Consider the following 26,079-nt stretch of genomic DNA (forward strand, 5'->3'; position numbering starts at 1 on the left):
TCCTCCTTTGCTGAGTTCTAAACTGCTCCCAATCCTCAGGTCTGTTGTTCTTTCTGGCGAATTTATCTGTCTCTTCCTTGGATCTAATGCTATCTCTAATTTCCCTTGTAAGCCATGGTTTGGCTACCTTTCCCGTTTTACTTTTGCGCCAGACAGGAATAAACAATTGTTGCAGTTCATCCATGTGCTTTTTGAATATTAGCCATTGCCTTTCCACCGTTGTCCCTTTAAATAACGTTTCCCAATCCATCTCAGCCAACTCACGCCTCATACCTTGGTAGTTTTCTTTACTAAGATTCAGGACCCTAGTCTCAGAAACAACTATGTCTCTCTCCATCTTGATGAAGAATTCTATCATATTATGGTCGCTCATCTCCAAGGGGGGTCTCACAACTAGATTGGGTATTGTGTAATGAGAGGAATAATTGACAGTCTAGGATGGCCTGTTCTCTTGTTGGTTCCTTAACATATTGGTCCAGAAAACCATCCCATATGCACTCCAAGAATTCCTCCTCTATGGTATTGTGACTAATTAGATTTGCCCAATCTATATGCAGATTAAAGTGACCCATAATTACAGATGTACCTTTTTCGCATTCATCTCTAATTTCCTGTTTAATGCCATTCCCAACATCACCACTATAGTTTGGGTGTCTATATACAACCCCAACTAACGTTTTTTGCCCCTTAGCATTTCTCAGCTCTACCCTTACAGATTCTGCCTCGTCAGAGCTAACATCTTTCCTCACTATTGCGTTAATTTCCTCTTTAACCAGCAATGCAACTCCACCGCCTTTTACTTTTTGTCTGTCCTTCCTAAATACTGAATACCCCTGGATGTTTCTTTCCCATCCCTGGTCACCGTGCAGCCATGTCTCAGTAATGCCGACTATATCATACCCGTTTACATCTATTTGCATGATTAATTCAGCCGTTAAGAGGTAGAATGCAAGTGCAGCCTGGGGAAAATTTTCCCTCCTTCCATTACAGTGAAAAGCACCAACTTAGGTTTGTTTGAACAGAGTGTTTAAGTGTAACCAAATGGGGATTCCCCACTCATAAGTGAAACTTGAGTGCAGGGGTTAGTGAAAGGAAAAGTTTCATGTGTGTAATTTATTTCGAAGGTTTCAGTTTAAATCCACTATTCGCTTAAATTTCATCGTTTAATTAGATGAATTCAGTTAACTTTACTAGATGCAACGCTTTGTAACACCTAGTTTTATAAAATTCATTAATTCATAACTGAAGTGCAGTTTTTAAAGAGGACCATTGACTGGACATCGCATAAAATTGTTCAATCTCCCTTCACGCTGAAGGAGAAAATGTAGGAAATTGAGGCAGTGGAATCTATCTTTGGGGTGACATGTAGGATATAATGTGGATATTTGGACTTTTCAATATGCAAATTTTAGAATTTTTTTTTGATACGTTCAAATTTGAAAAATATTAACATGCATGGCAAGCAATGTGCAAAATCAATCTTGAAGTGGAGTAAGCCTATAAAGTTTAAAATTTACTTTTTAAAAATTATTTTTCAGGGTAGTACTGTGAACATGAACATTATGGGGTGGATCTATGCCAGAGCAGCAAAGATGGTGGGCTCTATGAATTACAGCACGCTTGGTATAAGTCTCATGATAGGTTTGTATCTTTGTTTTTGTTTAGTGCTACCAGCATGAATGTCAACTGGAATTGCTGTTGACCACAGTTGATTTGTCTTTGCTAATGTTAGTTTGCATATATTATTCTCCTGCAATCCCATTTCTGGAAGTTCCGCTTCCTCCAATGACATTCTTCTAGTATTGATCAGCAGGCACAGAAGTCTAAAAATGTTCCTTAGCGGATATGGGAGGGTCAACCAAAGCTCACTTAGTAAGTTTGGCCACTGACGAAGCATAGCAATTTAGAGACTGAGCACTGTTCAGCTTGCATTCTGAACCTTCCATCAGAAAAATAACTTTCCTTTACATAAATAAAGTCTTGATTTGGTGTTCAGGTATTGTCGATCTAGTTGAGCTGATAAAATTTTCTTCGGAATATAGTACAAGAGTCAGGAATGAAAAAAAACCACGAGGCCCATGGAAGCTCATTCTTTTAGTACACTAGCTCTTCCATCATGACCTATTGTAAGAAAAGTCAAGAATAGCCAATCTGTAGCACAGATACAAAAGTGAATTGTATTATGAAGCTGTTCTGGCATAACGTTATTTCAGCAGAAGCTTCCCTTGTGGTGAGCAGAATTCTTTGATCAAAGTTAGTGTTTACTGTGGTATTTTCTTGTTTAATATACAAGGATGTTTGAGGACTCGTCTACTGAGGTAGTATGGGCTGAGGTTAGAAACAGGAGAGGTGAGGTTACCCTGTTTGGGAGTCTTTTATAGACCTCCGAATAGTTCCAGAGATGTAGAGGAAAGGATGGCGAAGATGATTCTCGACAGGGGTGAGAGTAACAGGGTAGTTGTTATGGGGGACTTTAACTTTCCAAATATCGACTGGAAATACTATAGTTCGAGTACTTTAGATGGGTCAGTTTTTGTCCAGTGTGTGCAGGAGGGTTTTCTGACACAGTATGTAGACAGGCCAACCAGGGGCGATGTCACATTGGATTTGGTACTGGGAAATGAACCCGGCCAGGTGTTAGATTTAGATGTAGGTGAGCACTTTGGTGATAGTGATCACAATTCGGTTAGGTTTACCTTAGCGATGGGCAGGGACAGGTATATACCGCAGGGCAAGAATTATAACTGGGGGAAAGGAAATTATGATGCGATTAGGCAAGATTTAGGATGCGTAGGATGGGGAAGGAAACTGCAGGGGATGGGAACAATCGAAATGTGGAGCTTATTCAAGGAGCAGCTACTGCGTGTCCTTGATAAGTATGTACCTGTGAGGGAGGGAGGAAGTTGTTGTGCGAGGGAGCCGTGGTTTACTAAAGAAGTTGAAGCGCTTGTCAAGAGGAAGAAGAAGGCTTATGTTAGGATGAGACGTGAAGGCTCAGTTAGGGCGCTTGAGAGCTACAAGCTAGCCAGGAAGGATCTAAAGGGAGAGCTAAGAAGAGCAAGGAGAGGACACGAGAAGTCATTGGTGGATCGGATCAGGGAAAACCCTAAGGCTTTCTATAGGTATATCAGGAATAAAAGAATGACTAGAGTTAGATTAGGGCCAATCAAGGATAGTAGTGGGAAGTTGTGTGTGGAATCAGAGGAGATAGGGGAAGTGTTAAATGAATATTTTTCGTCAGTATTTACAGTAGAGAAAGAAAATGTTGTTGAGAATACTGAGATTCAGGCTACGAGGCTAGATGGGATTGAGGTTCACAAGGAGGAGGTGTTAGCAATTTTGGAAAGTGTGAAAATAGATAAGTCCCCTGGGCCAGATGGGATTTATCCTAGGATTCTCTGGGAAGCTAGGGAGGAGATTGCAGAGCCTTTGTCCTTGATCTTTATGTCGTCATTGTCGACAGGAATAGTGCCGGAAGACTGGAGGATAGCAAATGTTGTCCCCTTGTTCAAGAAGGGGAGTAGAGACAGCCCTGGTAATTATAGACCTGTGAGCCTTACTTCGGTTGTGGGTAAAATGTTGGAAAAGGTTATAAGAGACAGGATTTATAATCATCTTGAAAAGAATAAGTACATTAGAGATAGTCAGCACGGTTTTGTGACGGGTAGGTTGTGCCTCACAAACCTTATTGAGTTTTTCGAGAAGGTGACCAAACAGGTGGATGAGGGTAAAGCAGTGGATGTGGTGTATATGGATTTCAGTAAGGCGTTTGATAAGGTTCCCCACGGTAGGCTATTGCAGAAAATACGGAAGTATGGGGTTGAAGGTGATTTAGAGCTTTGGATCAGAAATTGGCTAGCTGAAAGAAGACAGAGGGTGGTGGTTGATGGCAAATGTTCATCCTGGAGTTTATTTACTAGTGGTGTACCGGAAGGATCTGTTTTGGGGCCACTGCTGTTTGTCATTTTTATAAATGACCTGGAAGAGGGTGTAGAAGGGTGGGTTAGTAAATTTGCAGATGACACTAAGGTCAGTGGAGTTGTGGATAGTGCCGAAGGATGTTGTAGGGTACAGAGAGACATAGATAGGCTGCAGAGCTGGGCTGAGAGATGGCAAATGGAGTTTAATGCGGAAAAGTGTGAGGTGATTCACTTTGGAAGGAGTAACAGGAATGCAGAGTACTGGGCTAATGGGAAGATTCTTGGTAGTGTAGATGAACAGAGAGATCTTGGTGTCCAGGTGCATAAATCCCTGAAGGTTGCTAACCAGGTTAATAGGGCTGTTAAGAAGGCATATGGTGTGTTAGCTTTTATTAGTAGGGGGGGTCGAGTTTCGGAGCCACGAGGTCATGCTGCAGCTGTACAAAACTCTGGTGAGACCGCACCTGGAGTATTGCGTGCAGTTCTGGTCACCGCATTATAGGAAGGATGTGGAAGCTTTGGAAAGGGTGCAGAGGAGATTTACTAGGATGTTGCCTGGTATGGAGGGAAGGTCTTACGAGGAAAGGCTGAGGGACTTGAGGTTGTTTTCGTTGGAGAGAAGGAGGAGGAGAGGTGACTTAATAGAGACATATAAGATAATCAGAGGGTTAGATAGGGTGGATAGTGAGCGTCTTTTTCCTCGGATGGTGATGGCAAACACGAGGGGACATAGCTTCAAGTTGAGGGGTGATAGATATAGGACAGATGTGAGAGGTAGTTTCTTTACTCAGAGAGTAGTAAGGGCGTGGAACGCCCTGCCTGCAGCAGTCGTAGATTCGCCAACTTTAAGGGCATTTAAGTGGACATTGGATAGACACATGGATGAAAATGGAATAGTGTAGGTCAGATGGTTTCACAGGTCGGCGCAACATCGAGGGCCGAAGGGCCTGTACTGCGCTGTAATGGCTGTAATGTTCTAATTCTAATTCCTTTTAACACCCATGACTGATCAGTGAAAGAGACTTTGACATTTTGTTTGGCAACAGCAAATAAATGATTACGTTGACTGACTTACAAAAACTTCATTTGGTTTTGTACTGGTACACTTAATTTTTTTTTTAAGACTCGGAAAAGGAGAGAAAAATGTTTTCTGCCCTGTCTCCTTACATTTGGAATCTTGTAAGACAACTCAACGCACTTGGAAATGCTAATGTTGCATGGTATTTGGATATTGGAATATAGTAACATTTTATCCAGTGCTCGATGGACCATAAATAAAAACTTATTTGATAAATTATACCCTTTGCTTTGCTGTTGTGGGACATAATTCCTTTCTTTTCAAAATCCTTCACAAACCAGTAAAATATGGAAAGGCTTTGATTTATTTAGTTCATTAACACCTCTACATTTTAAAATATTTCATGCGTAATAAATTAATTTGAAATAGTGCTATCATTGCACACCACCTGCTTCAGTCACTTGGCACTGTTGGTAGCACTCAGTTCCAAGTCAAAAGGTTATGGGTTCAAGCTCCATTCAGAATTTTATTGAACCATCTAGGTGGACGCTTAAGTGGTGCACCACTTCATCATTAGAGGTACTGACCTTCAAATTAGATGTCAAACTGAGTGTCTATCTGCCTGATGTAATAGGTCAAGTGAACATTAAATATCTCATGGCATTATTTGACGAGTGGTACATTCTCTGAGTACTGGCCCATTAACAACCAAATGTCATGCAGGGAAATATATCAACCATTTTGTGCACTGTAAAATTCCACAAACACCAGTGAAAGAAATGACAAATGAATCTATTTGGTTGAGGAATGAACCATCAGCAACTGGTTTCTTGGACTCTTCAGTCTGTTTCTGTTTTAAACTTGTTTCTGTTGAGTATTGAAGTATGTGCTTTAATTTTCTTAATCAGTGTTTATACTTTTTTCCCATACAGCTGCCTCAACATGTGTGTTCTCCTTTTTGTGTGCATTAGCCATTGGCTACTTAGACAAAAGAGCTAAGAGGATTTTAAATAAAGATCAAGGAAAAACAGGTTAGTTCAGTTATTTCCCCTTCAATTTATTTTGAGATGGGTAACTGAAATGGAGCATTTTTTGAAATTCAGCAAAAAGCTACGATTGAATGAAATACAATTTATTTTGACTACTTTGCAACTATCAGTTGTACTCTGATTTTCCTATTTTATCCGTTCAGGTGATGCTTTTTCTTTCAAAGTGTTGACTGTTTAAAAATAGCAGCTTTTCACTTAATTCGTGTTTTAAAAATCAACAAGCGTTTAAGATAGCACTGAACTTGATAGTGTTGTTGACCAGAACTCTCATCTCTGAGCACCGTCAATTGTAGACAACCTGGCTAAGCTATTTAAACACTGGGTTCTTTGCAATTTAATATTCCAAGTGTACTGGGTAATCTTTTCTTTTATAATGTGTAGAAAAGAAACATTTAGGAAAATAGGAACATAAGAGCAGGAGTAGGCCATTCAGCCCATCGAGCCTGCTCCACCAATCAATTAGACCATGGCTGATCATGCACCTCAATGCCACTTTACCACGTTATCTTCACATCCCTTGATGTCATTAGTATCTAGATATCTAGCAATTTCTGTCTTGATTATTGAGCTTCCACAGCCCTCTAGGTTAGAGAATTCCAAAGATTCACCACCCTCTAAGTGAAGAAATTCCTCCTCTTCTCAGACTTAAATGGCTTACCCTTATTCTGAGACTATGTCCCCTGGTTCTAGACTTACCAGCCAGGGGAAACATCCTATCTACATCCGCCCTGTAAGAATCTTGAGAGTCTCATTCTTCGAAACTCTAGAGAATATGGGTCCAGTTTCCTCAATCTCTCGTCGCAAGACAATCCCGCCATCCTAGGGATTAGTCTGGTGAACCTCTGTTGCACTCAAAGGCATGTATATCCTTCCTTGGATGAGTAGACCAAACTGCACACAATACACTAAGGTCTCTCAGAATCGTTACAGCGCAGAAGGTGGCCATTCAGCCCATCATGTCTGCACTGGCTGTCTGAAAGAGCAATTCGCTCAGTTCCATTCTCCTGCCTTCTCCCAATAACGCTGCACATTCTTCCTTTTCATATAACTGTTTAATTCTGTTTTGAATGCTTCAATTGAACCTGTCCCCACCATATTCTCAGGCAGCGCATTCCAGACCTTAACCACTCGCTGTGTGAAACAGGTTTTCCTCATTTCGCTTTTGGTTCTCTTAACAAATACTTTAAATCTTTGCTGTCTCATTCTCGATCCTTTCACGAGTAGAAACCACTATCTACTCTGTCCAGACCCCTCATGGATTTTGAATACCTTTGTCAAATCACCTCTCTTCAATGAAACAGTCCTAACTTCTCCAATCTTTCTTCATAACTGAAATTCCTCATCCCTGGAACCATTCTCCTGAATCTTTTCTGTACTCTCTCCAATGCCCTCGCGTCTTTCCTAAAGTGCCCAGAACTGGACGCAGTACTCCAACTGAGGCCGAACTAATGTCTCATACAAGTTCAACATTATTTCCTTGCTCTTGTCATCTATGCCTCTACTAATAAAATATTAGTAGATCAGTATACTTTATACTTTATTAACCACTCTCTCAACCTGTCCTGCCACCTTCAATGAACTATGCCCATATACACCTCGGTCCTCTGCTTGTGCACCCCTTTTAGAATTGTGCCCTTTATTCTATATTGTCTCTCCATGTTCTTTCTACCAAAATGAATCACTTCACATTTCTCTGCATTGAATTTCATCTGCCACCTGTCTGCCCCTTCCACCAATTTGTCTATGTCCATTTGAAGTTCTACACTATCCTCCTCACAGTTCACAATGCTTCCAAGTTTCATATCATCTGCAAACTTTGAAATTGTGCCCTGTACACCAAGGTCCAGGTCATTAACATACATCAGGAAAAGCAAGGGTCCCAACACTGATCCCTGGGGAACTCCACTACAAACCTTCCTCCAGCCTGAAAAACATCCATGAACCACTAACTTTGTTTCCTGTCACTCGGCCAATTTCGTATCCATGTTGCGACCATCCCTTTTAATCCATGAGCTATGAGTTTGCTTACATGTCTGTTGTGTGGCACTGTATCAAACGCCTTTTGAAAGTCCATGTACACCACATTAACGGCATTGCCCTCATCAACCCTCTGTTAACTCCTCAAAAAATTCCAAGTTAATTAAACATGATTTTCCCTTAAGAAACCCATCTGGCTTTCCTTAATAAACTCACATTTGTCCATGTGACTATAAATTTTTTTCTAGAAGTTACCCCACCACCGAAGTTAAACTGACTGGCCTATTGTTGCTGGGCTTATCTTTCTTTGAATAAGGGTGTGCCGTTTGCAATTCTCCAGTCCTCTGGCACCACAAAGGAAGACTGAAAAATTATGGCCAGTGCCTCTGCAATTTCCACCCTCACTTCCCTCAGTATCCTTGGATGCATGTCATCCGGCCCTGGATCTTTATCCACTTTAAGTACAGACAGCCTATCTAATACCTCCTCTTTATCAATTTTAAGCCCCTCTAGGCAGGGCTAAAGAGTGGCGAGTCGAAGAGACTTACTGTTGGCAGGAAAAAAGACAGACGCACAAGGAGAGAGCCAACTGTGTAACAGCCCCGACAACCAATTTTATCAGTAGCACCTGTGAAAGAGTCTGTCACTCTAGAATTGGCCTTTATAGCCACTCCAGGCGCTGCTTCACAAACCACTGACCACCTCCAGGCACTTACCCATTGTCTCTCAAGACAAGGAGGCCAAAGAAGAAGAGTGTCTGACTTATCCTTCTCTTTCAACATTGCTTAGGTTGCTGCATCTTTCTTTGTAAAAACAGATGCCAAGTATTCATTTAATACCTCAGCTATGCCCTCTGTCTCCATGTGTAATTCCCCTTTCTGGTCCCTAATCAGCCCTACTCCTCCTTTACCACCTTTTTCTTATTTACATGCCTATAGAAAACTTTGGGATTTCCTTTTGCTAGCTGCCAGTCTGTTTTCATGCTCTTTCTTTGCTTCTCTCATTTGCTTTTTCACTTCTCCTCTGGGCCTTCTATATTCAGCCTGGTTCTCAGTAGTATTTTCTACCTGGCATCTGTCAGAAGCACTCTTTATTTTTTTCTTAATTTCTACCTCTTTTGTCATCCAGGGAGCTCAGGATTTGTTTGCCTACTTTTCCCCTTCGAGGAAACATACCTTGTCTGTGCCTGAACTATCTCCTCTTTGAGGGTAGCCCATTGTTCATCTACCGGTTTTCCTGTCTGACTCCAATTTATTCGCCCCAGCTCCATTCTTATCCCATTGAAGTTGGCCTTCCCCCCCCCAGTTAATTATTCTTACACTGCATTGTTCTTTGTCCTTTTCCATAGTCAGCCTCAACTTTATGATACAACGATCGCTATCCCATAAATACTCTGCTACTGATACTTGGTCCACTTGGCCCACCTCATTCCCAAGAACCAGGTCTAGCAGTGTCTCCTTGTTGGACTAGCAACATACTGTCCTAGAAAATTTTCCTGAACGTGCTGTAGGAACTCTTTCCTCTCACTGCCCTTTGCACTACTATTATCCCAGTTTGGATAATTGAAGTCCCCCATTATAATTACCCTATAGTTTTTGCACCTCTCTAATTTCCTTGCAGATTTGTTGCTCCACGTCCTTCCCACTAGCTGGTGCCCTACAGACCACACCTAGCAATGTAACTGCACCTTTTTTGTTCCTTCGCTCCAGCCAAATTGATTCTGTCCTCGACCCTCTGGGGCATCCTTTTTCTCCAGCACTGCAATGCTCTCCTTAATCAATACTGCCACCCCTCCCCCTTTTTTCCCTTTCCTATCTTTCCTGAACACCTAGTATCGACGAATATTTAACATCCAGTCCTGCCCTCCTTTGATCCAGGTCTCTGTTATAGCCACAACAACATTTCCTCATGGCAGTCTGTGCCTGTATCTCACCAGTCTTAACCACACTCCGTGCATTCACATACGTGCACATTAACCCTGATTCAGACGTTATTACTTTCTCCCTCACTCTGACCCCACCTAATAATTTACTGTTCCCTCCTCACGTGCTATCTATCTTCCCAGTATTCTGTGCACCTAGACATTCCTCTGATACTTGCTCCTGGTTTCCACACCCCTGACAAGTTACCAGTTTTGCTTCCCTCCAATCTGAACTCCCTCTCACATTCCCATCCCCCAGACAATTTAGTTTAAACCCTCCCCAGCAGCACCAGCAAATCTTACTGCGAGAATATTCGTCCCAGTCCTGCTAAGATGCAACCCATCCATCTTGTACAGGTCCCACCTGCCCCAGAACCGGTCCCAATGTCTCAGAAATCTGATGCCCTCCCTCCTACACCAGTTCTCCAGGCACGGGTTCAATCGCTCAATTCTCCTATTCCTATGTTCACTTGCATGTGGGACTGGGAGTAATCCTGAGGTCCTGCTTTTTAATCTCCATCCTAGCTCCCTAAAATCTGCTTTCAGGACCTTATCCCCTTTCCTACCTATGTCATTGATACCAATGTGGACCACAAGCTCTGGCTGTTCACACTTCCCCAGAAGAATGTCCTTGACCCTGACGCCATCCTGGAATCACTTTTACTGCCACAGAAACGCCTGTCATTTCCCCTAACTAATGAATCCCCTATCACTATTGCTCTTCCACTCCTCTTCCTCCCCTCCTGAGTAGCCGAGTCACCTATGGTGCCACAAACTTGGCTCTGAGGAACCATCACCTTCACCGGTATTCAAAATGGAAAACCGATCAGTGAGTGGGATCATATCAGAGGACTCCTGCACTACCTGCCTGGCTCTCTTAGACTACCTGGCAGTCACCCATTCCCTATCTGCCTGCGTGCTCCTAATCTGTGGACCACCTTCCTAAACATGCTATCCACGTAGACCTCCACCTCGCGGATGCACAACAGTCTCATCAATGCTCCTAACAATTACAGCAAAACTTCTTTTGCTCTTGTACTCAAAACACCTTGCAATGAAGGCCACGATACCATTTGTTTTTCTAATTGCTTGCTGCACCTGCATGCTAGCTTTTAGTGACTCACAAACAAGGACACCCAGGTCCCTTTGGACATCAGCACTTCCCAACTTCTCACCATTTAAGAAATACTCTTGTCTTTCTGCTTTTTCGAGGAAAGTGGATAACTTCACATTTATTCACATTATATTCCATCTGCCATGTTCTTGCCCATTCACTTAGCCTGTCCAAGTCCCCTTGAAGCCTCCCTGCTGTTAATCAGTTAATTGTGTATCAATTGTTTGAATATATGTAGGTGAAGGGTGTTAACTGGAGTCTTTCTTGAGCACTTATAAGCAGACACAGACTGGTGGAGGGTTTTGCGTGAGGAGCTACATGTTTGTAATTCTTTTACTCTGCACAATAAATGTGAAACTGAGTAAAAATAGGCTGCAACATTCTCTTTCCATAACAAAACAAGCTTTCTTGCCGCAAGTAGCATCCTCAAAAAACTCAACAGGTTTGTCAAACATGATTTCCCTTTCACAAATCCATGTTGACTCTGCCCAATCGTATATGTATATTGTTTTCCAAGTGTCGAGTTATCACATCCTTTAAGATAGATTCTAACATTTTCCCTACTACTGACACCAAAGTAACATGTAGTTCCATGTGCTTTGGGCCAGGGCTGTTCATTTTTCTGTCAATTAACACCCTCTCTGCACTGCCACTTTCTTTCAGCACACCATTAACATACTGTTTGCCTTTGCTCCATGACCTCCTTGTCAGTTATTCTCTGTGACCCTGTCCTATCAACACTTTTCCTTTTGTTATCTTTTGCCCCACCCCTGCTTTATTTGCTTAAAACCTATTACATTTCTAACATTTGCCAGTTCTGATGAAAGGTCACTGACCTGAAATGTCAACTCTACTTCTCTCTCCACAGATGCTGCCAGACCTGCTGAGTACTTCCAGCATTTCTTGTTTTTATTTCAGATTTCCAGCATCTGCAGTATTTTGCTTTTATTATGTAGTTCCCCATTCTCTCTCTCCCTGCTTTCTTAAATAGTGCGGTTACATTTGCTACGTTCCAGTCTTCAGGAACCTTTCCAGAATCTATAGAATTTTGAAAGATAACCAATGCATCCACTATCTTTGTAGTCACCTCCTTCAACACTCTGGGATCAAGCTCATCTGGTCCAGGGGATTTATCAACCTTCAATCCAGTTAATTTTTTGAGTCCTACCTCTTTATTAATACTAATTTCTTCCAGTTCTTCATTTTCACAAGTCCTTTGGCTCCTTAGTATTTCTGTATCTTCCTCCCTGAAGACAGACACAAAGTAATTGTTGTGTTTCTCTGCCATTTCCCTATTCTCCAGTATAATTCTCCTGTCTCTGCCTGTAATGGACCCAGATTTGTCATTGTTAATCCTTTCCTCTTCACATACCCAAAGAAGCTTTTACAGTCCACTTTTGTTTCTCTCTAGTTTGCATTTATATTCTCTCTTCCCTTTCTTTATCAGTTTCTTGGGAATTCTTGGATTCTAAATTGCTCCCAATCCTCGGGCTTACCACTTTTTCTGTCAACTTTATAAGCCACTTCCTTTGACCTAATGCAATCTTCAATTTCTTTTGTTAGCCACGGTTGATTCCTCTTTCCTGTTGGGTTTTTGTGTCTTAGGGGGATGTATATTGCAGACTATGTAATACTACTTGAAATACTAGTCATTGCCTGTCTACTGTCAAATCTTTGTGTATTTCCCAAACCACCATAGCCAATTTGCCCCTTATACCTTCGTAATTTTCTTTGTTCAGATTTAAGACTCTAGTTTCAGAATGAGCTACATCACTTTCAAACCTAATGCAAAATTCTATCCTATTATGGTCACTATTTCCCAAAGGCTCCTTTACAGCTAGGTTATTAATTAGCCCTTTCTCATTACATAATCTAAACTAGCCTGATCCCTAGTTGGTTCCTCAACATATTGCTCGAGAAAACATCTCGTATACAGTCCAGGAATTCATCCTCCACAGTATTAGTACTGATTAGATTTACCCAATCTATATGTAAATTGAATACGCCCATTATTATTGTATTACACATGTTATATGCACCTCTAATTTCCTGATTTATACCATGCCTAACATTACCACTACTGTTTGTTGGCCTTGAAACAACTCCCACCAATGTTTGCTGTCCCTTGCTATTTCTGAACTCCACCCAACTTGATTCTACATCTTTATCCTTTGATCCAATATCCTCTCTCTCTAACGTACAGATCTCTTCCCTTATTAAGGGCGCTACCCCACCTCCTTTTTCCTTTTGTTTATCCTTCCTAAATGTCAAATATCCTTGAATATTCAGTTCCCAGTCTTGGTCACCCAAGTCTCAATGGCAGTTATATCATACTGTCATGTTAGGCCCCCACATGCCAAGAATGTGGCACATTCGTTTTGTCATGAACATTGATTTCAAGCTGTTACTGGAGTGAAGAAAGGACTTGTTAAACAGATCAGCCGTGGCTGGAAAAGACATTTGCATATTAACAGAAGGTGATTGGAAGGACAAAGGACCATTCCCTGATGCATTCAACCTGCAATGGACCTTGATCACCAGATATTGTGCATAAGAGGAGCATTCCAGAGACTGCTATGATGTAAGCCTAGACATGGTCCGATCAGTTAGTCACATGACTAACCTGCTTGGCAACCTGGTGTTTGTACAATCCAGAAAACAGTTTAAACTGAGAGAGTGTCTCTTTGCTCCTGGACTGAGAAGATCTTTCCTGTCTGCTCCCATCTCTTTCTCACAAGCCTCTGAATCCACTGAAGGCACATGAACCCCAAGAGAGAAAAGTCTCCGACAGCGAACAAGGTTTAAGAAGAATACTGGGCCCTAAGAAAAAGCAAGATCGACCAACATTCAAGGACTCTACAGTGAGCTCGAAGAACTGTAACAAAAACTCCTCATATTGCCTCAAACTTTTCCACTTTATTTTTCTGCTCTTTTCTGTCTCTATTTGCATGTGTGTATCACGTATGCATGCTAGCGTGGGCGCGTCGTGTATCCATAGGCATTAACCAAATTAGAGTTTAAGTTTAATAAATTTCAACTTTTTTTCTTTAAACTGAAGAAAGCCTGTTTGTGCTGGTTTCTTTGCCTTATAATTGGAAAGCAGTGAACAAGGATTCACCAAGGGGGAGCTAAAAACTGTTTTTAAAAAAAAAAATCTCTCAGTAAGACCAAGTGAATGCTGAAAGGAACCCCAAGACCTCTTTCTCAATTGGTCGTAACAATACCCATTTACCTATATTTGTGCCTTCAAATCATCTCCCTTGTTGCAAATGCTGCATGCATTCAGTTAGAGTGCCATTAACTTTGTCTTTTTAAACATTATTTTGCATTCTGATCCTATTTGATGCTTGCCTTTGTTTTGTCTGCTAATTTTGTTTAGCAAATGCTCTGTGCTTTCACACAATACTTAGTGCTCTGTGAATAAAATGTCATTCTGCTGCAGAATGTTGCTGCAGTCTGAGATTGGGGATTCAATGTGGTTTACTCTTACATGCCCTCTGAAATGGCCTAGCAAGCCACTCAGTTGTATCTAACCGTTACAAAGTCTATAAACAGGAATAAAACCGGACGGACCACCCGGCATCGACCTAGGCACCGGAAACGACAACGGCAAACCCAGCCCTGTCGACCCTGCAGAGTCCTCCTTACTAACATCTGGGGGCTTGTGCCAAAGTTGGGAGAGCTGTCCCACAGACTAGTCAAGCAACAGCCTGACACAGTCATACTCATGGAATCATACCTTACAGACAATGTCCCAGACACTGTCATCATCATCCCCGGGTATGTCCTGTCCCACCAGCAGGACAGACCCACCAGAGGAGGCAGCACAGTGCTATACAGTAGGGAGGGAGTTGCCCTGGGAGTCCTCAACATCGACTCCGGACCCGATGAAGTCTCATGGCATCAGATCAAACATGGACAAGGAAACCTCCTGCTGATTACCACCTACCACACTCCCTCAGCTGATGAGTCAGTATTCCTCCATGTTGCACAGCACTTGGAGGAAGCACTGAGGGTGGCGAAGGCACAGAATGTACTCTGGGTGGGGGACTTCAATGTCCATCACCAAGAGTGGCTCGGTAACACTACTACTGACCAAGCTGGCCGAGTCCTAAAGGACATATCTGCTAGACTGGGTCTGTGGCAGGTGGTGAGGCAACCAACAAGAGGGGAAAACATACTTGAGCTCGTCCTCACCAATCTGCCTGCCGCAGATGCTTCTGTCCATGACTGTATTGGTAGGAGTGACCACCGCACAGTCGTTGTGAGACGAAGTCCTGCCTTCACATTGAGGATTCCGTCCATCGTGTTGTGTGGCATTATCACTGTGCTAAATGGGATAGATTTCGAACAGATCTAGCAATGCAAAACTGGGCATCCATGAGGCGCTGTGGGCCATCAGCAGCAGCAGCAGAATTGTACTCAACCACAATCTGTAACCTCATGGCCTGGCATATCCCCCACTCTACCAATACCATCAAGCCAGGAGACCAACCCTGATTCAATGAAGAGTGCAGGAGGGCATGCCAGGAGCAGCACCAGGCATACCTCAAAATGAGGCGTCAACCCGGTGAGTCTCCAACACAGGACAATGTGTGCCAAACTGCGTAAGCAGCATGCGATAGATAGAGCTAAGCGATCCCATAACCAACGGATCGGATCTAAGCTCTGCAGTCCTGCTACATCCAGCCGTGAATGGTGGTGGACAATTACACAACTAACTGGAGGAGGTGGCTCCACAAATATCCCCATCCTCAATGATGGGGGAGCCCAGCACATCAGTGCGAAAGATAAGGCTGAAGCATTTGCAACAACCTTCAGCCAGAAGTGCCGAGTTGTTGATCCATCTCTGCCTCCTCCTGAAGTCCCCAGCATCACAGATGCCAGACTTCAGCCAATTCGATTCACTCCATGTGATATCAAGAAACGACTGAAGGCACTGGATACTGCAAAGGCTATGGGCCCTGACAATATTCCGGCAATAGTACTGACGACCTGTGCTCCAGAACTTGCTGCGCCCCTAGCCAAGCTGTTCCAGTACAGCTACAACACTGGCATCTACCCTGCAATGTGGAAAATTGCCCAGGTATGTCCTGTACACAAAAAGCAGGACAAGTCCAACCTGGCCAATTACCACCCCATCAGCGTTCTCTCAATCATCAGTAAAGTGATGGAAGGTGTCATCAACAGTGCCATCAAGCGGCACTTGCTTAGCAATAACCTACTCAGTGACGCTCAGTTTGGGTTCCACCAGGGCCGCTCCGCTCCTCACCTCATTACAGCCTTGGTTCAAACATGGACAAAAGAGCTGAACTCAAGAGGTGAGGTGAGAGTGACTGCCCTTGACATCAAGGCAGCATTTGACCGAGTATGGCATCAAGGAGGCCTAGCAAAACTGAGGTCAGTGGGAATCAGGGGGGAACCCTCCGCTGGCTGGAGTCAAACCTAGCACAGAGGAAGATGGTTGTAGTTGTTGAAGGTCAATCATCCAGTCTCCAGGACATCACTGCAGGAGTTCCTCAGGGTAGTGTCCTAGACCCAACCATCTTCAGCTGCTTCATCAATGACCTTCCTTCAATCATAAGGACAGAAGTGGGGATGTTTGCTGATGATTGCACAATGTTCAGCCCCATTCGTGACTCCTCAGATACTGAAGCAGTCTGTGTAGAAATGCAGCAAGACCTGGACAATATCCAGGCTTGGGCTGATAAGTGGCAAGTAACATTCACGCCACACAAGTGCCAGGCAATGACCATTTCCAACAAGAGGAAATCTAACCATCTCCCCTTGACATTCAGTGGCATTACCATTGCTGTATCCCCCACTGTCAACATCCTAGGGGCTACCATTGACCAGAAACTGAACTGAAGTAGCCATATAAATACCGTGGCTACAAGAGCAGGTCAGAGGCTAGGAATCCTGCAGCGAGTAACTCACCTCCTGACTCCCCAAAGCTTGTCCACCATCTACAAGGCACAAGTCAGGAGTGTGATGGAATACTCTCCACTTGCCTGGATGGGTGCAACTCCAACAACACTCAAGAAGCTCGACACCATCCAGGACAAAGCAGGCCGCTTGATTGGCACCCCATCTACAAACTTTCACTCCCTCCACCACCGACGCACAGTGGCAGCAGTGTGTGCCATCTACAAGATGCACTGCAGCAATGCACCAAGGCTCCTTAGATAGCACCTTCAAACCCATGACCTCTAACAACTAGAAGGACAAGGGCAGCAAATGCAAGGGGACGCCATCACCTGCAAGTTCCCCTCCAAGTCACACACCATCCTGACTTGGAACTATATCGCCGTTCCTTCACTGTCGCTGGGTCAAAATCCTGGAACTCCCTTCCTAACAGCACTGTGGGTGTACCTACCCCACATGGACTGCAGCAGTTCAAGAAGGCAGCCTACCACTACCTTCTCAAGGGCAATTAGGGATGGGCAATAAATGCTGGTCTGGCCAGCAATGCCCACATCCCATGAATGAATTAAAAAAAAAAAAAATTCATATGGTGTCATATCAGAAAATTTGCTAAGATTCACAAATCAACTTATCCTGCTGTAATCTGCCGCAGCTACTTAGTAGGCTTTTCTATGTTTTGAAGTTTTTGCAGAGGAAACATTATCATTGCTAGTTTTGAACTTGTGAATTTTAATTATATTTTATCTTGTAAATTGAAACTTGCTGTGGTTCAGGTTGCATTTTATATTGGTCTTGATCTCAAGCCCAAACTTCCAGTTCTCAGGATGGTCAGTAGTGGTGTGCTGTAGCATTTGCAGTATCCAGAATTTTTACCTTGGCTTTGAATGCATTCTTTAATGAGATATTACTTTATTCCACAACCCATTTCTTTTGTATTTCATGTTTTTTAGTGAATTTTTTTTTTTGTTCTTTATCTTCGTTTCCTGCTGTACCCCTTCTGTGAAACCAAAATATGGTGACTTCTAATTATCTGCCATTTTCCATCATAGATGTTCCTTCAATATGGCATCGATGATTTGACAGTTTGTAACTTTCTCTGGCCACTTAACCTTGATGGCTTAAGAAAAACAATATTGTTGTTCTATGAACAAAAGTTGTCTTTTTGGGCTAGACATTAATGCCTATGTTGAACTGACAGAATTTTGTGAAATGGAGAAGCTGCAGAACATAAACATACCTCTCCAAGGATCACATTGCCAAAATAAGGGCAGATTGTAACTTGGTTCTCACTTGCAACCATTATTTATCCTTTCTTAGAATCTTTATTCCATAATAATCTAAATCCCTTTCTGTCCTCTTATCATCTTTTGCTCTTTTAAGAGTCATGAAGTTAGATCATATATCCGGTCATTTGTATGTGTTTTGTTCGCACTTTTAAGTGATGTACCAAGATAGTTGCTTTTTTTTTAGGTTTCTCATGAATATTGGAGAACTTCCTTCTCCTTATTGTCAGCATTTCTTTTACAAGTATTCCAGAAATTATATATTCCATAACCTGCCTCGACAAAAAAAAAACATTTTCAAATATTAAGCAAACACTTGTGTTCATCAGGTTTTCTATCAGATATATTCCTGGGATTTTATCAGTTTTGATATTGTTACAGGCTTTGTTTTGTATTAAAAACTTAGATTTCTCTGTGTTTTTAAAAACTGAAAAAGGATTTTTCAGTGGACATTGAGATACCTGCAAAAAGCTGAATTTGTGAGCAAGGACATTTCAAGGAAACCAGAAAGGGATTTGACCTCGGAGCTACTCTTTGAGGGACAAAAGACTCTATGACTGGACATGTGACCTGTTTAGGAAGGTTTTGGTTTAACTTTGGACCTTTTATAAAAAAAAAAGAGTTGGGCAAAGAGCAGGCGTTTGAAATTTGGTTTTGACCTGCTTGGCGATAAGAGAAGAAGACCTAGAAAAAGTGTTACCTCTCTGTCTAAAGGAACCCTGTATTTCAAAGGTGGCAGATTCCTATTGTCTCCTGTCTCTGAGGGATCCCTGCATCGTGTGGCTTCTGTTGCCTCCTGTGTTTTAAGAAACCCTGAAATCTGAAGAAATCTACGACTGCTATCCTGCTGTAAGACCTAAGCAGGCCAGTTGCTACACCCCTGATGGAAGACCTTATGTGAAGCCTGCTGCAGCTGAATTGCCACGACCTCCTACCCATCACAGACTGTTCATCAACCTCGCCTGGAAAGACTTCAAGTGGCATCCAACTATTCAAACCGAAGAACTTCCTACCAGACAAACTAAATTATTTTATTCCTTTTATTCCTATGAAACAGCTGCAAACCAAAAATCCTTCTTTTCCCTGTTAACTGGTTTTTGGATGTATGTGTGTGCGTGAGGGCTAGGGAGAATAAGGAGTTTAAAATCTTTTTGTATATAGATTTACTTCATTATTGGTTAAGACTTTGTGTTAATAAATAGTTAATTTTGTTTTTGATTAAAGAAACCTGGTTGGTGTGTTTTATTCTGGGAGCAAATAGAGTATGTAATTGGCTGTTTTTTCAGTAGGAGGGAAAATTTATTGATATGCTGTGACCTGTGGAGGAGTGGGACTGAATTAACTGCACTCCTCCTGCTTCGGTTGTAACAATATGTGCTGGAAAATGCACTGATATCTTTGTACTCACATTCTGATTTGTTTCAGTCCGAAATAACATTGGGATTCTTTTATAAAAGTTGCTGTTGTGATCACAAGCCAAGTTCAAACTTGGCGTAGTTTATATTTTTGTAACTGTTTACCCAAATACATAAGTTTTTATACAGTAGAACTAGTGCCTCTGCCGGGCACTTTCCCTCACTTATTTCCTTCAGACTTGAAGTTCCTTTTGTCATTGGGCTGCTGTTCACAGCTACTAGCTTTGAAAAAGCAGCATAATCAATAGGGTTGTAGTGGAGGAGTGCAAACTGAAACTGCGACATGTCACACTGGGATATCTGGTAATTGTATTAACTTATTTTTAATGTGTTAGTGTTATCTGAATATGAAAATGGCTGGATATCCTATATTAGAGGCTTTCTGTTTTAATGAATGATCCCAATTTTATACAGTATGGAAGCTACATTGATTGCAATTTTTGGTGCTCTTTGGTTAACACACATTTAGAATCCAGTACCTAGATTTTCCAAATGCCTTCTGCTACCAGTATTCTCTCAGAATCTTGACGTTTCCCTTACTTGATCAAAAACAAGTGTCTTAATGATGCTTTAATATCAGTTGACAATGTAATAGCTTCCTACAATTTTACTATAGATTAGTCATATAGGGGGAGAGCTAGTCCTCTATTTAAGAGGCAACAGTATCAAGTAAATAATTGTGCAACAAGTTGTAGATAAGCTTGAAAAATTGGCCTTTAAACAAATTTGACATTCTGATCAATATACAGTCAACAATTCTGAGCTTTCAACCGATGGACAGCAAGTTAACTGCATTTTTTAAATTGACATGGTAAATTGCTTTTTAATATTTGATTTAAAAAAAATTCTTTCTAGGTGACGTTGTTAAACTGAAAGATGTGAAAGATTTCCCATTATCCCTCTGGCTGATATTCATTGTCTGCGTCTGCTATTATGTGGCTATTTTCCCATTTATTGGACTTGGAAAGTGAGTGCACTTATTTTGTTCAACCTTAAGTATAATCTGTTAGTTTGTTTGAATTTACGGGGCTAGCAGCACTGGGATTCATTTAATGGTGTTAATGTGGCATTAGACAGACTAAGTACAAGTAGCTCAGAAGCTGTTGTACATTATGTTGAAGATGTCCGGTAGAGGCATATCAAATTTTAAATGAAGTTAGAGAGCATAAGCTTGAAGGATCATGATGTCTTGATGTAATTTGCAGTATCTTGCAAGTAGAATTATTGAAGTAATACAGGAGGGATAGAAATTATGATGATTTGCAGTAATTGAAATGGAGCTGGAAGATCTCTGACAAGTTAAGTTCCATGGTATAAAAAAGGAGCAATAACTTGGGGTGGACATTTGGCAGTTTTAACTGCACTAAAAGCAACCCAGCGTTCTTCTCTAGAAGAATAAATACCCAACACGGTCACGAAAGAAGTAGGACTGACTGGATAAAAGTGATTAATGCTCAAGTTTCAAAAAACATCACAGCAATGGTTTTAAATAAGCCTTTTGTTAAGTTCGGCTGAAGAGGAAAGATGCCTTCAAATAGTTATCATTGTAGTGGCCAGGGAAGAGGAAATCTCAATTTCAATCCCAAAAGGTAAGCCATGAGACAAAATGAGGGTACTCAACAGAAAGAAAAAATATTTTACACAGGACCGTACCTTGCTGAAGTGGAGCATCTTGTGGCATGCATGTGCTAGATGTTTTTTGCACCCTTCAGTTCAAAGATTTTTTTGTGCCATAACTTTCTGGAAGTGTGAGATTATAGCATGGTGAGGATAATGGCATCTGGGACTTAGGTGAATGGTGGAAGCAAGAATATATCTCCTTATCCAATGAAGTTTAAAGATTGAGAAAGAAACTGAGGAATGACCGAGAAGGAGGGTGAATTAGAGTTAAATAAGGTACATAAGGCAAAATAGAGAGGGAAAGAAAGAAAGATTAGATTGAGGGGAGAGAGAAAAGAGCCAAAGGGCAAAATAAGAAAAATTGCCTTTTTCAATATCTTAAAAATTTACCACCTGAAGGAATGAAACTCTGCAATTTAAATTGTTCAGTTTTTGAGCCAGAGTGTTGATTTGCTACATTAGTAATTCTCTCATCCTTAAAAAGGCGCACGCGCTGTTAATTACCAGATTTAACTTTGTGGTGAGTTATATGGGCAATTAATGTGCAAATCTGGCAAGTTCTTGAAAATAACAGGGTGGCTAAGGGTGCAATGCCATTTGAAGCAAACTGTGGAGCACCATAAATCAACCTGCAGGTTACAACATGTCTCGATCCTCTCAATTTTCTGGCTGATTTGCACATTAATAATGTGTTACCGCGCTTTTATTTTTAAGCATGATCTGCCCCACAATGTTTCGACATTTCTCTCAAAACTATTTCAAAGCACTTCATGCACAAATTACTTTCAAGAGCAGTTACTATTGTATCGTCAGAAGTGTCAGCGACTTTGTGTATGGCATGTTTCCATAAGCAGGAATCAGATGAATGATGGTTAATGAAAGGGGAAAATTGGTCAGAAAATGAAGGGAGCTCCTCTCTCTCAAACAATATCACTGAGTCAGACTGGGCATATCTTCAGATGAGATGTTAAAGCTGTTACTCCGAACATTGCAGCATTCTAGTGTCAGTTTAGACTCCAAGATGAAATCTGGGATAAAAACAAAAAGTGCTGGAAAAACTCAGCATGTCTGGCAGCATCTGTGGAGAGAGAAACAGTTAACGTTTCAGGTCTGTTTCCTTTCATCAGAACTGGTAAAGGTTAGAAAAGAATTGGGTTTTAAGCAAGTGAAAGGGAGGGTGGTGGGGGAGAGAACAAAGGAGAAGGTGTTTGATAGGGCAGAGGGCGATGAAAAAAACAAAACTGTTCTGGGACAAAGGCAAAGTGCGTGTTAAAGCTTGTGGTGAAAGACAAAACATTACTCCAGAGAGACTGTTAATAGCGGAATAATGAGCCGCGACTACATGAAAAGCAGGCACATGGTTAAAAAATAAAATATTAAAAGGCCAGTCATGCTGTGAAGTTATTGAGCTCAGTGTTCAGTCTGCAAATCTGTAGCATGCCTAATCAAAAGATTAGGTGCTGCTCGTCGAGCTTGCGTTGATGTTCACTGAAACACTGGAGCAGGCCAAAGACTGGCATGAGAGCAGGGGGGAGTGTTGAAATGGCAAGCAACCGGAAGCTCAGGGTCATGCTTTCGAACTGAGCAGAGGTGGACAGCAAAGTGGTCGCCCAATCTGATTTTGGTGTCCACAATGTAGAGGAGACTGCATTGTGAGCAGTGAATACAGTTCACTAAATTGAAAGAAGTACAAGTAAATTGCTGCTTCACCTGAAAGTGTTTGGGGCCTTGGATAGTGAGGAGATAAAAGGGCAGGTATTACACCTCCTGCAGTTGCATGGGAAGGGGACGAGGTGTCAGGTGCAATGGAGGAGTGGGCCAGGGTATGGCGGAGGGAACGATCCCTTCGGAATGCTGACGGGGAGGGAGGGGAAGATGTGTTTGGTGGTGGCATCACGCTGGAGATGGCGGAGGCTGATCGTCTGGATGTGGAGGCTGGTGGGGTAGAAAATGAGGTCAAGGGAAACCCTGTCGCGGTTCTGGGAGGGAGGGGAAGGCTTGAGGGCAGAAGTGCAGGAAATGGGCCGGACACAGTTGAAGGCCCTGTCAACCACAATGGGGGGTGGGGTGGGTTGGGGGGGGCGGTACTCCTCGGTTGAGGAAAAAGGAAGGCATATCAGAGGCGCTGTTGTATGAAACCTAGGAATTGAGCTTGGAGCTGGAACTCAGAACACCACAATTTACAACCACAGGGTTGAAGATGTGGAATTAAAATCAGATTCTGTTGCAACGTGAGTTGTGCCACATTCCTTTTGGAGTAGGAGTCAGCTCTACCCCAGTTTTGTAGTATGATTGATAGAGAAAAGGAGAGTTGATTTGTTTGTGAAGCCAGGCCAAAAGAATGAAGCTGCTGTGCTACAGAGATCTGATTGGAGAGATCAAAACCTTTTTAAATGAAGGACAATCTGAAAAGTGGGAGCTTTCAACAAGTTGCATTTATTTAATAGTTCATGACAAAGGTTTGAGCAAATTACCTCAAGATGCAGGTTGTGAGAAATCAGTTCTGATGGAAACAAGAAAACCTTGTGTAACAGGGAAGGAGATTAAAGATTAGCCAGCAAAGTGAAAGATGGTGACTCCTATTGCACCACAATGTTAAAAAAATAAATAAATAATTCTGGATAACTTGCCAAAGGCATAGATTTGCCAGAATCAGTTCGGTGATGACCAGATTATTGCAGCGGAAACAGAGAATTTGTTAACCTATCTGCTACCTGTCAAAAGGTGATGCTTTAATCCTTTAGACTGTAGACTTTCTAACAGCAGCATAACAGTGCTGTTTAGGAAAATTGCCCAAATTGAAATCTTGAAGCTGTACCAAGTGGTGGTATGTTACTGAAGACTATTGAGGGTTTCTGTCTGAAGATGAGACACTGGCCGGTTTAGCATAGTTAATCAATGCTGTGCCATTATGACTTTCAAAGCCAGTGCTTGTTTGCTATGAATATCTTTATAACCCTATATCCTTGCATGTGTGGAAATAGAAAAGTGACCTAATTTTTCTTCTTGCTCCTTAACAGCACAGGAGTTAAATGATTTTCATCGTGACTGGTGATTATTGGTTTAATGCTAATTGGTTTATTTAGGACAATTTGAGCTGAGTTAAATACAATATGTTGCAGCAATCAGAAGCTATATTTTGCACACAACTGAGGAAGGTATCTAGGATGGGCCTGCTTAGAAATTCCTACTATTGCATCGAGCTGGAATCAGAGAAACTGCACACCAAGGCCATGTGCTACATCTTTGTGGTGTTAAATTGTGCAGATAAAAAGCAGTTCATATATTGTTTTAATAACCTGACAGTGCCTCATTCCAAGCTACAAATAACATCCATTAGAATGACATGTAACATGCTCATCCTGTGTGTTCTGGCACCACGTGAACATGGTTTGACCAGGACATTATGCTACACTTGAAGACTGATCCATGCAATAATATCTGTAGAGAATTGTATTGATATTTTCTAAATTCTTGTTACTTTATTCTTTACGTTCTGATGTAAAACGTTTTTTCCTCTGGACAAAATTTGCACACTGGGTCCATAAATCAAAAACAATTTTACTCTTGTCAACCAGATTTATAGGATTTGCACAACTTTCTTCCCCGTCCCAACTTTGCACTCTACCCGGAGAAAAATTAAAACCCTGCATTAAGCTATGTTGGTCATCTGTATAAAACTTGGAAAGTATCCATTCGAGTTCAGTTTCTATGCATCTACACCATGTTGATATTGATTGAACTATGTGTTTGACCAAGTGTTTTTATGTATTCATACAGAGTATTCTTCATTGAAAAATTCAACTTTTCTCTGAAACAAGCCAGTTTAATCAACAGGTAATTCATTTATAGCCAGCAAATGGACCTAATGAATCTTGATTTATTCTAGAGCTGTTGAGTTAATAATAAACTACTTCAACAAAAGTTTGATGCCAGTTTAAAGAAACAAAATTCGATAATTGTAAAAGTCCTGCACTTGGAATTACTAAATCCTAATTTTGTTTTGTATTCTGTTTATTTGAAATTGATTTTTACAACACATTTTTGTTTCAGCAAATTAAAGATTAATGCACGTTAACCAAAATTCTCTTAAGTGAGCCAGCCCTATTCAAAAATGGTTACTTTCCTTACTGGAACAATCCTCTAAATATTTTGAGCCATTTGCTACTGCATTCTGATCAATTTGGTAGCCCTACATTCAGAAATCTCCTTCCTTCATTTATTCAGTCGCCACATGTAATGGGGGCACAGAGGATGAGGAAGAATCCTTGGAAACATACTTTTAAGAAACCCAGAAATCTATGCTCTTGTACATCTATTTAAGTTTCCCACTTTTCCTACATCCTGCCCAAAGCAACTGTGATCTAGCTTTCAACTTTACTATGTTTGAGACTTTCCACTTCCACACACTTTCTATTGTGTACATTCTCTCTGTTCCAGCTTCGCCTATCTGAGATGCCTGGTGGATAAAGTAGAAAAGCATATATTTTGGGTTATGCTTGCTGTGCTGATAACATTGGCTGCTCATATGTTACATGGGCAACCTGCTTCTAGGCCATTGTCAATATTACTCTGAAATTCCATCCTTGAAAATACATGAATACAGATGATAAAACTTCCTTTTGGTTTATTCTGTATCTCTCAGAAAATGTTTTGGCTTCTATTCTTCCTGTAATGTTTGGAAACAGTGCAGGCGATTAAGGTGGGAGTATGTGTCCTATTACTCTGCAGGTAACACGTTGATTTTGCTCATTCTGATGCCAAACTTCATTTTAAATTGCTACTTTTTAAAAACTATTTGTTTAGAAATTTCCTTTAAAATGCAGATGAATTCTTG

General features: G+C 41.5%; 1 protein-coding gene across 4 annotated transcripts in view; it reads left to right on the top strand.

Moving 5' to 3' along the window:
• The window catches only part of mfsd1 (major facilitator superfamily domain containing 1), a 63,810-nt gene that overhangs the window by 21,417 nt on the left and 16,314 nt on the right, over window positions 1–26,079 (top strand). For all 4 annotated transcript variants that reach the window (XR_010975961.1, XM_068042153.1, XM_068042154.1 and 1 more), the window contains 4 exons: window positions 1,539–1,641; window positions 5,871–5,969; window positions 20,478–20,589; window positions 25,023–25,079. Coding sequence is in view for 3 of the 4 variants with exons in the window: in XM_068042153.1 (XP_067898254.1) it covers window positions 1,539–1,641; window positions 5,871–5,969; window positions 20,478–20,589; window positions 25,023–25,079 (371 nt within the window). In the remaining variant the exon portion in view is untranslated. The remainder of the gene's footprint in view (window positions 1–1,538; window positions 1,642–5,870; window positions 5,970–20,477; window positions 20,590–25,022; window positions 25,080–26,079) is intronic.

Source organism: Heterodontus francisci, chromosome 11, assembly GCF_036365525.1.
Source record: "Heterodontus francisci isolate sHetFra1 chromosome 11, sHetFra1.hap1, whole genome shotgun sequence".
NCBI classification, from domain to species: domain Eukaryota; kingdom Metazoa; phylum Chordata; class Chondrichthyes; order Heterodontiformes; family Heterodontidae; genus Heterodontus; species Heterodontus francisci.